Below are 12107 nucleotides of genomic sequence, written 5' to 3'. Positions count from 1 at the left end.
TGCTGCTGTTGGAGCTCTGGAGCTGCTCCGGTTTCTTCCGTTCTGTACCTACTTTTCAAAATAAAAGTCTTCATGACAATCTTACTAATTCGGTGATTTCCAAACTGGGGTTCAGGGACCATCATGGGTCCTTGTGAAGGTTAGAGGGGTCCCCAGCAAAATCAAGGATAGTTTAATTTCGGTATTATTTCATTTGCTATAGCAAAATAACAAATGTACAAGAATGGCTCTATTTGTCTTAAGTTTCACTGTCCCCACTGTTAATGTCCCTACTGTTATAACTCTGCACAGTCATATCTAATAACAAAAATCTTCTCAAATTGGGATGCAGTCTTATTAAGAGTGGGTATGTAGTCTAATGCATATCTTTTGGGGGGACCATGATGTAAAATAACGCGGATACCCTGTATTTATGCAGTGTTTCCCACTTCTCTTTCCTTCTACTACCATTCTACTCATAGTAATTATTTAACTTGAGGCTTCGATTCAAAATGTATTTGGCCAAATTGTAGGTACCTCTTCTCACATACATCTTAATGAATATGGAGATGTGAAATGTAGCTTTTTCCAAATTTAATAACCCATCATCATTCAAATCACAGGTCCATTTAACCTTGTTTACACCCATTTAAAGCTTGTAAATGGTATGTTTAGCTGTCACATACCATCAGTTCTTGTATTAACAGTCCAGCAATTTGAGGATGGAAAACTGTCTTCACTTCAATTAATCAACACATAAACAAAAACAGTAGTGAGACTACAGGGCCCCATACTGCTATTTCAGATTTATACTAGACTAAATACCAAGTCAGCAATCATTCACACTAATAAAAATATGTGGGAAGCCCCTAAATCAAACCTTGCTTAGAGCCTGCCAATGGCTAAGGATAGCCCCGATACTCTGCTCTTCTGATGGACGGTCACTTTATACTAAAACCTTCCCCAAGAAATTCCTGGTCTCTCAGCCGTAATCCAGTTTGAGGACTTTTATTTTCTTACAAATAAAGACAACAGTGATCTTCCCCAAGACTGCAAATTAATCATTTTGTAAACATGAATGATTTTCTTAGATATAAAAAGTAAGGCTGAAATGAAACAACAAAAACAGGTGGTAAGCACATTCCCCGCCAGCAGTCACATAGAGAACAAAGCAGACATTTGTGCTCAGAGCGCTTCATTAATGAAACATGTGCATAAGCCTCCTAAACCAACATTGCCATTCGATCCTCTTTGCCCATGCCAAGTTGCAATGCATACTGAGCATGCCCACTTCTTATTCTTAACCAGAATTACTGTATGTACGCTGCACTAAGTAAAGGGACAGGGGAACTGAAGGAAGACAATCAAGAATGATCGCATTTTTACACGTGATATATATGGCTTAAGTAACATCTGACTGATTTGGTTTATTATAACAAGAAACACAAATCATACACAGTGTGTAGTGCACAGAAGATGTGATTGATATGCTAGGGTTATTATTTGCAATACAACAATATAGGTAGCTCAAAACTAAAAAAAAAAAGCTTAATTACATTAAAAATAAGATAAATGCTAAAATAAAAAATGCAAAATGTACAGTATTACACATTAGCCCTTCTCATATCAGTTGCAATAGATTTATCAATGCAGAACAATTACAACAAAAGCAGTCCTTTCTTCAATTTTTATTATTGTGATTTACCTACTAATCAATTCCCTCAGCGGTGGATTCTCTGGCATGTAATAAGGTATTCTGGAAAAGCCTGTGTATCATTGAAGATGACAAACAGCGAGGGCTTGGTGATGCTGTCTGTCACACTGTCGTATCTGAGGGGCATGTCAGCGCTCTCCTTCAGAGGGGCCGTCTTCATCGAGTGGCAGCCTTTGGTGTAGTCTCCTGTTAAAACCTTCGACACAAAAACAAACTTGTGTCCATCCGCATTTGGAGGGGAGTACTGCTCCTGGACAGACAGTGCAGAGTTCACGGCAAAATACACTCCCTGACCATAAACGGTGGCTGTGGAAAGAAACATCAGAAATTCTTGAATAGTTGCCCAAGATTAGGAAGTTGACAGAAGAGACAAATACAGTGCAACTCAAATGGGAAAACAGCAGTATTCAATAGTCATACCGTTCTTTCCACAGAAGCTTCTGTTGAATCCATGAATGCATATCTCTTTCACACTCGTCTCGCTTGTGCCATGGTAGAGAGTCCGCTCCACTTCCGGGTACGTGGCACTCTGCAATATGCTCGCCTTCTTCAGCCTGTACTGATTGTACAGCAGTCGGTTCATGAGCTTCTCCACCTGGGAAAAAAACGCATCCATGTCATTACTTACTTATTAAACAAATCAAATCATTTGTTTCCAAAGTATATAGTTTATTTTTTCACCTGTATGATTCTGATTTTGCTGTGGTATTCTTGTATGCTGTCATAGAAATTCTTCACCACATCCTGGAATTCATCGGAATCCTCATCCACCTTGGATGCTTGTGGCAGGTTTGACAATAGAGAGTATTCCTCTTCTGTTAAAAAATATTTCATTTGTAAGTATATACACAGACAGACAGAGAGAAATCATTCTGCTGAATAAATATAGAGTGAATATTAAACATTACCATAACGGCACAAACAAAGTTCCCTTTACCTGACACATCTGCGTTCAAATCCTGTGAACTGAGCATTTTCCTGGAGATTTTCACAGATTTCCCGGAAGCTATGTTGTATTCTTGCATCTTCTCAAAGTTGATGATGTGGGGCTGATTGTTTAGCAGGATGTCAATCTTCTTCTGTTTCATCTTCCAGGCATTCTCGATGAATACTATAACATCAGGGGGATAAGGTGTTGTGGCTGAGGAGGCCGGATCATGCTGTACCCACTGGATCGTCCTCAGGATTTCGCTGTCAGAAGGAGTTTTGGCCATTTTCTCCAGCAGCCGATTCATATCGTGCAGTGCCTCGGCCACATAGTCCTTGAACCCGGAAATGGTGACTATGGTGCCCTGAATCTGAATCTCCACTGCATGCTTCCTCTTGATCATCTCCATGCACCTCTTGTGGAACTCTGATATCCTCTTCAGGCTCCTGTGCTCCAGTTTCTCCTCAACCTGCCTCAGGGTAACCTTCTTCCCAAGAGCTATGTCCACTCGGATAAGGTCACAGGTGTAACCTGCAAACACAAATATCTGGATTGTGTTGGCTGCCTTGATGGCATCCTGTAGGGAAGTATGGATACCCTTGTCCAGTTGAACCAGCTGGGAGCTCTCGTCGCTGCGATCAGAAGAACCTTCGTGTTGGACCATCTTCTTGGACAGCTCTAGGACTTTCTGCAGCTCTTCCTCCTCATCAGCGAAAGACCTCTTAGTCGACTCCATAGAGTACTGGATGGCTAGGGACAGTTGGGCCTCTTCTTCCAGATCACTAGGAAGGCCCAGAGCTTCATCACTCGGCAGGACAAAACTACTTGTAACAGGCCTGAGGGCCTGGGGAGCATCGACAACTACTACATCAGTGTCCTGGTCTGTCAGGCTGGTAGGTTCCTCTGCTGTGTACAGATCCTCTTCCTCCACGTCAATGGGTTTGTCTGAACTGGACTGAGTCACTTCCATTTCTTCATCGATGACTGAGACAATTCTCTTTGCCTCCTCTAAAAGGCCTATGAAGAGGTAAAGACATTGTTAGAGATGCAATGCACAGGAATAAGACATAAACAAAGAGACAAACAGTACCTCTGTCTGGAGCTCCACTATGATTGAAGTTCTGATCAGTTTGAATTAAGTCCTGTGCAGAACCATCCAAAGACACTTGCTGGAAGTTTTGGTGGGACATCATTTTCCATGCAGCTTCAAATATGTCCTGGAAACAAAATAATACATTTCTAAGATTAAAATAGTAGATAAAACTTTTCTATAAACAAAGAATGTTGCTGCACCAGGGAAGCAGTAGTAGACGTTGTTGTGCCTGTGGTTTAATTTTAATGAAATGGGCTGATTCCTGATTTAATGCTACAATATTCAACTTTTTTGACATTAAAATAACAATAGGATATATTATACATTATCAATCTGTGTCTGTCTCTGATCCTGTATGTTCATGCCTAAATCCCCCCGTTTGCCTGAAATTGGCTTTTCAGTTATGTTGGGGACGTTTTGGGGAGTATACCATTTGTGTGGCCATGTCGTATGGGCTTGGCCAGCAGTGAGCTGGGTTGTGGCTATCAAGATGAGGCTAGCGGCCACAGTGCAGGAAAGTCATAGTAACAACAACAATGGAGGAAAGCACTACGAAAAGAAAGAACAGGGAAGCTAAACGTGCAGCAAACAAGACCCGTTGAAAAACACAGTGAAAATCAGCATTGTATTATTAAATTGCAGTTTCTCTGCGTTCTCAGTCTGCTTCTTCAATGCCTGTGGAGGCTTTATGGATGCCGGTTACCTGAGCCTCAAGCTAGATGCCGTTTCAAGGAAGACAGCTCAAGGCAAAAAGTTGCATAATGTTGCATTAAAAACACAAAAGCATGCAAAAGATTAAAAAAACACTACACTCTGTCTCATTGTTACGTTACCTCATTCTGTAGAGGTTCCCAGTGCACCTTGTCTAGGTTGATATAGACCTGGAACTTTGTCTGCATCTCCTTCAGGATGCTTTTGCACTCTTCTCCAAGCAGGAAGCGGGCCACTCCTGGCGCATTTATTGTGATGGTTCTGGTACAGATAGAGGAGACCACACCTTGCAACACCTCATCAGCCATTTGGCAAGCAGGAGCATTGCCGTGGATCTGTCAATAACATCCATAAATATGAATAAAGATGAAACATACAGATGAAACAACCCGATGAGTTGAATGAATGAATTTCAAAAAATAAAACAATGAAAAAATGGTACCAGGAATGAAGGAACTACAAGCTTCAAGTGATTGTAGAAATGTAATGTGTGTTTCTACTTGTGGTATTGATGCACCACATACCTTTAGTCCGCAAACCTCCGCCCCCTCTAATGGAAAAATGGATACTTGATGCATGTCTGCCAGCAACTGATGGCAATGGATCTGGATGTACTTCAGCATGCCCGGCTCCATAGAGATGACGGTTTCCCTTTCAATAGGTGTACTAAGGAACTCCAAGATTTTGGTCTGCTTCTCACTCTCCATCCCTTTCAGAGTCAAAACATCAATCTTCCCTCCTGTTTCCGACACCCTTACCGAGGAGAAACCCAGAGCCTGAAGGAACTCGGACCACTCCTTGATATATAGCATGCACTCATATTCTTGATTCACTGGTATGCTGAAGTCAGACAGTTGGGATTTCAAATAGCTACACGCCTGGCTGACTGAGTTTCGAGACAGTGACGTTAACACAACAACACAGTCTGATACAGTGTACAGAGTGGGCATCCCGAGTTGATTCATGGTTTGCAGTAGCCTTTCTTTTACATCTTTGTTGGCCAGGAACTGAACCTTCTCTGGGTCAAAGGTCAAATGTGTCTGAGCAATACTGCCAAGAAACTCCAAGATGGTGTTCTTCAGTTGCTCCACTCCCAGTTTGTCAGGTCCTGCAATGTGCACGCCATCGTCTTTGACTTGGATGTCAAAGTTTGGGTGAGCCTGCTGAATGTCCCGTGGAAGAGTACTGAGCTGGAGCAAGGCACATTTCACTGGGTCAGTGATAGCAATGTGGCTTGAGAGTATCTCTATCTCCTCTGTGAGGTCCTCCATGACTTCCTCTGCTACCTCTTCTACCGCTCTGTGGGCAGCTACAGGTTCCAAGGCCGTCTGATGGGAGGACTGGCTGCTGGCAGCGACCGCTGTGGGAGAACTGGTCTGTATCTGATTATGACTCAAATCTGGTGGGCTGCTATCAGTGCTACTATCTAGGCATCCCGTTTCAGAGTTCTGTGATGTGACGCTTTCTGTAGGTTGAAGAAAGTCAAAGTATGGCTTCACAGTTAGGTCAGCATCCTCCAGTTTGTGTAGAAGATTCACGACAGGGACCACAGCTATTGAAAAAACAAACATAAAAACACATTTTGTTCATTTAAAAATAAACTATAATGAAGCAGCAAAAGACAATGTCAAATGGTGATCCAGAGGTCTATAGTACTGTAACACTTACATTCAAACTCGACAAAGGACACTCTTGCTGCACTCTCGGATATCATGATGACCTCCTTCACCTTCTGATTCCCACCTCGCTTGCTCTCGAAGTACAATGTAAGCATATCCCTCGTGATGCCAGGGTGCAGGTTCTCCACTAAGATGGAGTCTGTCTGCTCAATTTGCTCAAGAGTTATCTTGGATCCTTCTAGTGTCTTACTGGAGATCTTCGCAGTAAGTGTTTGGAAATCTATAGAGTAAACAAATAACATATTGCATTGATGATTACTTTCATTCTTTCTTAACAATGTCATGAAAGAAAGATACATCAAGATACATATCTGGAAACAATTTGAAACAATCAGTAAGTTGTGCATTTGTTGGACCTTTGGAGAAGGGTTGGTGGAAGTGGATGAGGATGAGATCTCCCCTCGGTGAAGGATGCAGGGTGTAGTCATCTTGATCCAACCCCATATTGTTCTCCACATAGAGCTCTATCAGCTCGATTTCAGTGTTGGGGTTGATCCCACGCAGCAGTAGTCTGCAATGGTCCTTGGAGGCGGGCTTTCTCACAGTCAGTTCAGCATTATGCAGAACGTGGTGGCCTTTAGACAGCACTGCTGCCGCAGCTGTCAAAGACACCAGTTCAGAAAGAATGGTTTGATTATCAAATGGCACTGACGACAAATTACTGGGCTGATTCCATTCATTATCTTGGATGACCTTTTTGCTTTAAGCACATTAACATTGGGTATGGACATTGGGGAAAGGGGCTTCTGGAGATAGCGAGGATCAAGTTCAGTGGCTTTTTAGCATCATTATGTATTTACCTGCATTTAATGAGAGGGAGGTAAACACCATGGTGGGTAAATAGTCTGGAAGTTAAGGGGGTCTGGGTCATTAGAGGGAAAATTTAGGGTGGTTGCTAGAACTGAGTAGACTATGAAACTGTAAGATGCCGTTCCTCCTTGGCTAGCTAAATTTAAGTTGCAGTAGCATATATTAATGTGAGGATAATCTAGCAGGACTGGCCAATTTATTGTTACTTTCCAGAGAAACCTCAATCTCCAAATGTTCGATGCAACATGCTGCAACATCTGGGCTCTCTGGAGCAAGCAAAAGAAATGATTATTTTACTCTGTCTATTCCTCTCTCTCTCTCTCTCTCTCTCTCTCACCACACCAAGGTAACAGAAGTGGGGTGGTTTGTGTCTATGCTGTGGGCCTTGGGGTAATCGGAGTATGGGAACACACTCTTGATGGGGATAGTGTAATGGTATGGTCTGCTATCTGCTCAGTCAAGTGCAGATAGCAGCCTACAGATTCCCAAGTCTACAAATGTCAAAGGTTGACAGATCACAAACCTACGGGTGTACACTTAAAAATTTTCTACTAAAGAAATATATATTGCCCCTCATCATTATCTTGTGACAATACAATGAACTGCCTCTTGCCTTGTGCCTCTTCAAACACCAGCAAGGCACGGTCCCCCTGCTTCTCCACGGAGATGAGCGGACCTCCTCCAGAGCGCCGCTTATTCTCGAAGTACAGACACAGCAGCTCCTCTTCGACTCCTTCAGGCAAGCCCAGCACCTCCACCGTCCTCTGCTCTTGGTTTTCAACAGGCATCCTGACATGTACAGAAACATGTGAATTGAATTTAGCAAGGCCTGTGACTGATGGCTAAGGGTGGAAGTAACGCATTACAGTTACTGCTGTAATATAGTAGCTAGTTTGTGTACTTGTACTTTTTTTAAATTAGCCATTTTACTTTTAATTAAGTATGTTTTGACTTCACTGTCCCCAGTAAAGAAAAGAAAGAGAACAAGAAAACAGCGCAGAAAAAGCAAGAGAGGTTAAAAGACACAAAGAGCTGTACGACAGAGAAATTGACAAAAGTGAAGAAGACAGACATGAAATAAACACCAAACGGAACACGGTATGGGCTATGGCAGTGTTTAATGACTGGTTAATCGAAAAGAAAGTGTCAACAAACTTCACCATCAATGGAAATGTTCAGTTTAACGTCAATTATAACGCTAAGTAGGCTAATCTTAAGAAGGCTACAGAGTTTACGTTGCTATGGACGCAGTTCCAACCGTAGAATCTAACGGACTATTTTTTGTAGCGGAAGCAATAAAATCATTTTTAAATCAATATTTTGTGTCAAATTATTGATTTCTTTAGTAAGTAGCCGTGTAAGTACTTACTTACTTAGAGTACAAATTCGGTAGCCTCTCCATAAGCATTTTATCAGAAACTGGCCTAGCACTTTTTGTAAAATGTTTTTTTTTTTAATCATTTGAAAGTATCTAGTTCAAACTTTATGTCCCCTCATCCTATATGTATTGCATGGACAGACCACACGTTAATTTTCTCTTTTGTAAAATAGTAACTCTGTGACTTTGATGTAGTACATTTGAATAAGCAACTTTTTACTACTACCCAAACAGATTTTTACACCAGTAAATCTACTCCTACATAAATAAAATGTCAGCCAAGTAACGTTAACAGTATCTCTACTTGAGTTGGATATTTTGATACTTTTTCCAGTGCAATTCAAAGAAGTGCTCATTATGGGATGTATAAAGTAAAAGTGCACAGGGCATACAAACTAGCTAGCCTAATGGGGATAACAGAACAGACCGACACATCCGATGATCATGTTAATAGATTAAGCCTCTGGCCTGTACAGATACAGCACCGAACCTGTAATGTCACATAGCCTACCTGACAGGAAGACAGGCCTTGACTGGAGTAACAGCTAACTACTAGCTTTTAGTAGCAGGAAGGATAGTGGGGTGTGTTAGGCTTGCTACAGGAAATATCTTCAGAACTAAAACATACACAGGCTTACAAATGGTTTGAGTTAATGCAGCATAACTTGATACTTTTAACTTCATAGGCTTGCGTAGTTGAGCTAACGTTCATGTTAGTTAGTGCTCGGTCATGTTCCGAGAAGTAGAAAGTGAAACCACTGGCTAGAATGTTCGCATGCTTTTTCTGGGAGCTGTAGCTGGCAGCAATAGCTTTTTATTTTGACGATAAAATGGTCGAATGTATTTCCACAAAGGCCATATACTTTTCTAATGCATTTGCATTCACTTACCTGCGCTATTAAACGACACATCTGCTCATAAAATCATCCTGTCGAGGGAGTTGAACTGAGGTGTTTTCACTCTGACTTCCTTGTTATGCCGCTTGTTCGTCAGCTGGTGGCGACAACTGTAGAACATGTTAAAGGGGAATGCCACTCAATGTAATAAGGCATTATAATGATGATGATAATGATGATTATATCATCAATAATTATTTGGATAATAATAATACCAACAATAATAATAATGGATTTGCATACTTATTTATAATACATGTATTTATTACAATGTATTATATCATCAATTATTTGAATAAGCAGAAGAAGAAGAAGAAGAAGAAGAAGAAGAAAAAGAAGAAGAAGAAAAAGGAAGAAGAATTTGTGATAACAGAATTCATGCCTTGCAGCAGCATTCTAAATTCCGTTGGGTACCAGTTTGTGGTTCTTGCTCCATTGAAGTCTATGAGAGAATTAGGGAAAACTCTCTTTTCAGCAAAAGGAAAAGTATCTATCTACTAAGAAAGAAGTTAGTGTGCAGTTATGTTATGCTGCTATGGGTTGCTATTTGTTATAAACAATTATTTGAAGGAAAGATTCCATTTAGTGTAACCTTTGTTTGTTTGGAGACCATTTTTCTGACCTCTGCTGCTTGGCTGCATACGCAGTTGGTTTACATCTAGTGTTGAATCTTGACAGTTTTTTTTTTATTTTTTAGTATAAGTTAGATTTTTTTTTTAAATCTTTTTTTTTTGCATTGTTTTTGCATTTTTTAAGTACTTCTATGTAGCCTGAGATGATGCTACTCCTAATCTAGTAATATTTCTAGTTGACAGCTGAAAATGCTTTCCTTTGCTTAAATCATGTTTTTAACTGTTTGTCAGTGATGAGTGACATCTCTCATAACAAATTAACAAAGAAACAAAAATGTGTTGAATGTAATCACACTATTTTCACACAGAATTGACTGTTCCACCCAGGGGTATTATCTATTCTAGCAAAAACTGTCAAACAATTTTTTTTTTTTTTTAGGAAATAGCTAGATTTTGTTACTTATACTTACATACTTCATATGTTATGATAGATGGAGTACTGGTATCCAATGGAATTTAGAATGCTGCTGCAAGGCATGTATAGAATAGAATAGAATAGATATGATATGATATGATATGATATGATATGATATGATATGATATGACATGATATGATATGATATGATATTATGTCATTTTATGGTCTGGGACAGAGTCATGTAATTTAATAATGAACATGAACAAGTCTCTCCCAGTGCAACCAGAAAACAGCTGTGATGTGAAGTCAAGCTGTGAAAGTCTGAGCTGCTTCATAATGAATGAAAAGGGAAAGACGGTGCAGGTGCTGCAGCACCCAGGGCCAATTTCTGTGGAAAACAACTGTACTTGTCTGCTCATTTGGATATAAAAACTCAAACAAGTATCCTGTTCAGCCACAGTTTACTGGACACTGTTTACATCAGATTCTATATCCTGATGACATCACATCATGGGGTTGAGTCTCAGGGTCTCTGGTTTCTGGCATGAGGATGTGAGTTGTTCATACTCACAGATATTGATTGGTCAGTTCTAGATCATAGACATAGCATATTAATTCTTATGCTGAGTGAAATGCATCCTAAAATAGATTTCACATTAATTACTCCAGGAAAATTGAACATCTGTAATATGAATGCAGAGAATTACACTTTTTTGTGATATATTCAAGAGCAATTCTGAAATCCTCGTGCTGCATTCAAGGAAACTCAGATTCTCAGAAACTAGGACTTGCTTTCATTCAATAATTAAAGCTGACAATGGACAATGATTCTGTTTTCATTCAGTTGCTTTAAAGGGGAACACAAATTAAAAATTGAAAAAAGTACTGCCGGTATAACACAATCCAATCAATATTTATAAAGAAGAACAACTCTCTCCCAAAGGCAGAGAACTAAGATTCAAAGATGTTGTCATCAGGTATGAAATCTGGAAGTATAAAGTCTTTTTACAAATCTTGATTGGACTGTCCAGGGCCAAAGAAATATCATATAGGAATTCTTAAAATGAGTGACATTTCTCATCAAATCAGACATTTTATAGCTATTGAATTGAATTTGCCTTTCTCCACTGTAATAGAATTTATTATCACTTACTGTACCATCAACATGTGTGAAGTGGAAATGGAAAGTTTCCCATGTAATGCCTTTTGCTGTGCAGAATAGATCACTGTAATATAGTGTGCCATCTAATTTAGAGCTTGCCCACTCAAAATGTGTATAAAGTCAGGAAACATTTGCATTAAGATCATTTATTATTAATAAACTTGCTTGGTGTTTGCAGAGATTTCAGTGAAAACTCACACGCTTTTATTTGGAGTATTGTGGGAGTCCGCAGCATAGCCAAATACACAGAATAACACAAGGCTGCCATTGCTCTCATCACCCATCTCTCCCACACAAGCCAATATGAGCGACCTGTTATGCAACAACTCCAGACAACAGTAAATCAAAACCCCTTTCTGAGCTTCAGCTGAACACATTTATATTGATAGCGACAAACATAACATAAACACAAAAAATCTAATTATGGCCCTTATTGTGGAAGTGAGATTGATCTGAATAGGCTTTTTAAATGCTTTTCAAAATCACATACTTATTCAGCAATATAGAAATAACCTATGACCTCATCTGCATGTGTGAGTAGCCTATACCAAATACAGGTATAACATCATTTTAATTTCATTTGGATATTAAAGAATGAGGCAAGGTTTTAATATCATCAATAAATACCAATAAGTCATCAATTCATTGTTATTATAGACAGATCAAGTGATGTTAATGTTGATCCAGGTGACAGGCAGATTAGTGTCCACTAGGTGACAGTGTCCTCTGCGGCACAGATGCATCTCCACTGCCGTCTATACACTGTC

The 12107-nt window shown here is 39.9% G+C and overlaps 1 protein-coding gene across 1 annotated transcript; it reads right to left on the bottom strand.

The window, feature by feature from the left end:
• Positions 1-971: 971 nt before the first annotated feature.
• On the bottom strand, positions 972-9268 carry parp10 (poly(ADP-ribose) polymerase family member 10). The gene is made up of 11 exons (XM_071913363.2): positions 9183-9268; positions 7528-7703; positions 6461-6703; positions 6094-6324; positions 4950-5977; positions 4548-4760; positions 3712-3838; positions 2631-3638; positions 2375-2508; positions 2114-2288; positions 972-1999 (listed from the first exon to the last, which is right to left on the bottom strand). The coding sequence occupies exons 2-11, from the start codon at positions 7700-7702 to the stop codon at positions 1701-1703; spliced, it is 3633 nt and encodes a 1210-aa protein (XP_071769464.1). The 5' UTR covers position 7703; positions 9183-9268; the 3' UTR covers positions 972-1700.
• Positions 9269-12107: the final 2839 nt, after the last annotated feature.

The sequence above is a fragment of the Centroberyx gerrardi genome, chromosome 19 (genome assembly GCF_048128805.1).
Source record: "Centroberyx gerrardi isolate f3 chromosome 19, fCenGer3.hap1.cur.20231027, whole genome shotgun sequence".
Classification (NCBI taxonomy): Eukaryota; Metazoa; Chordata; class Actinopteri; order Beryciformes; family Berycidae; genus Centroberyx; species Centroberyx gerrardi.
This window is presented reverse-complemented; position numbering and strand designations above follow the sequence as displayed.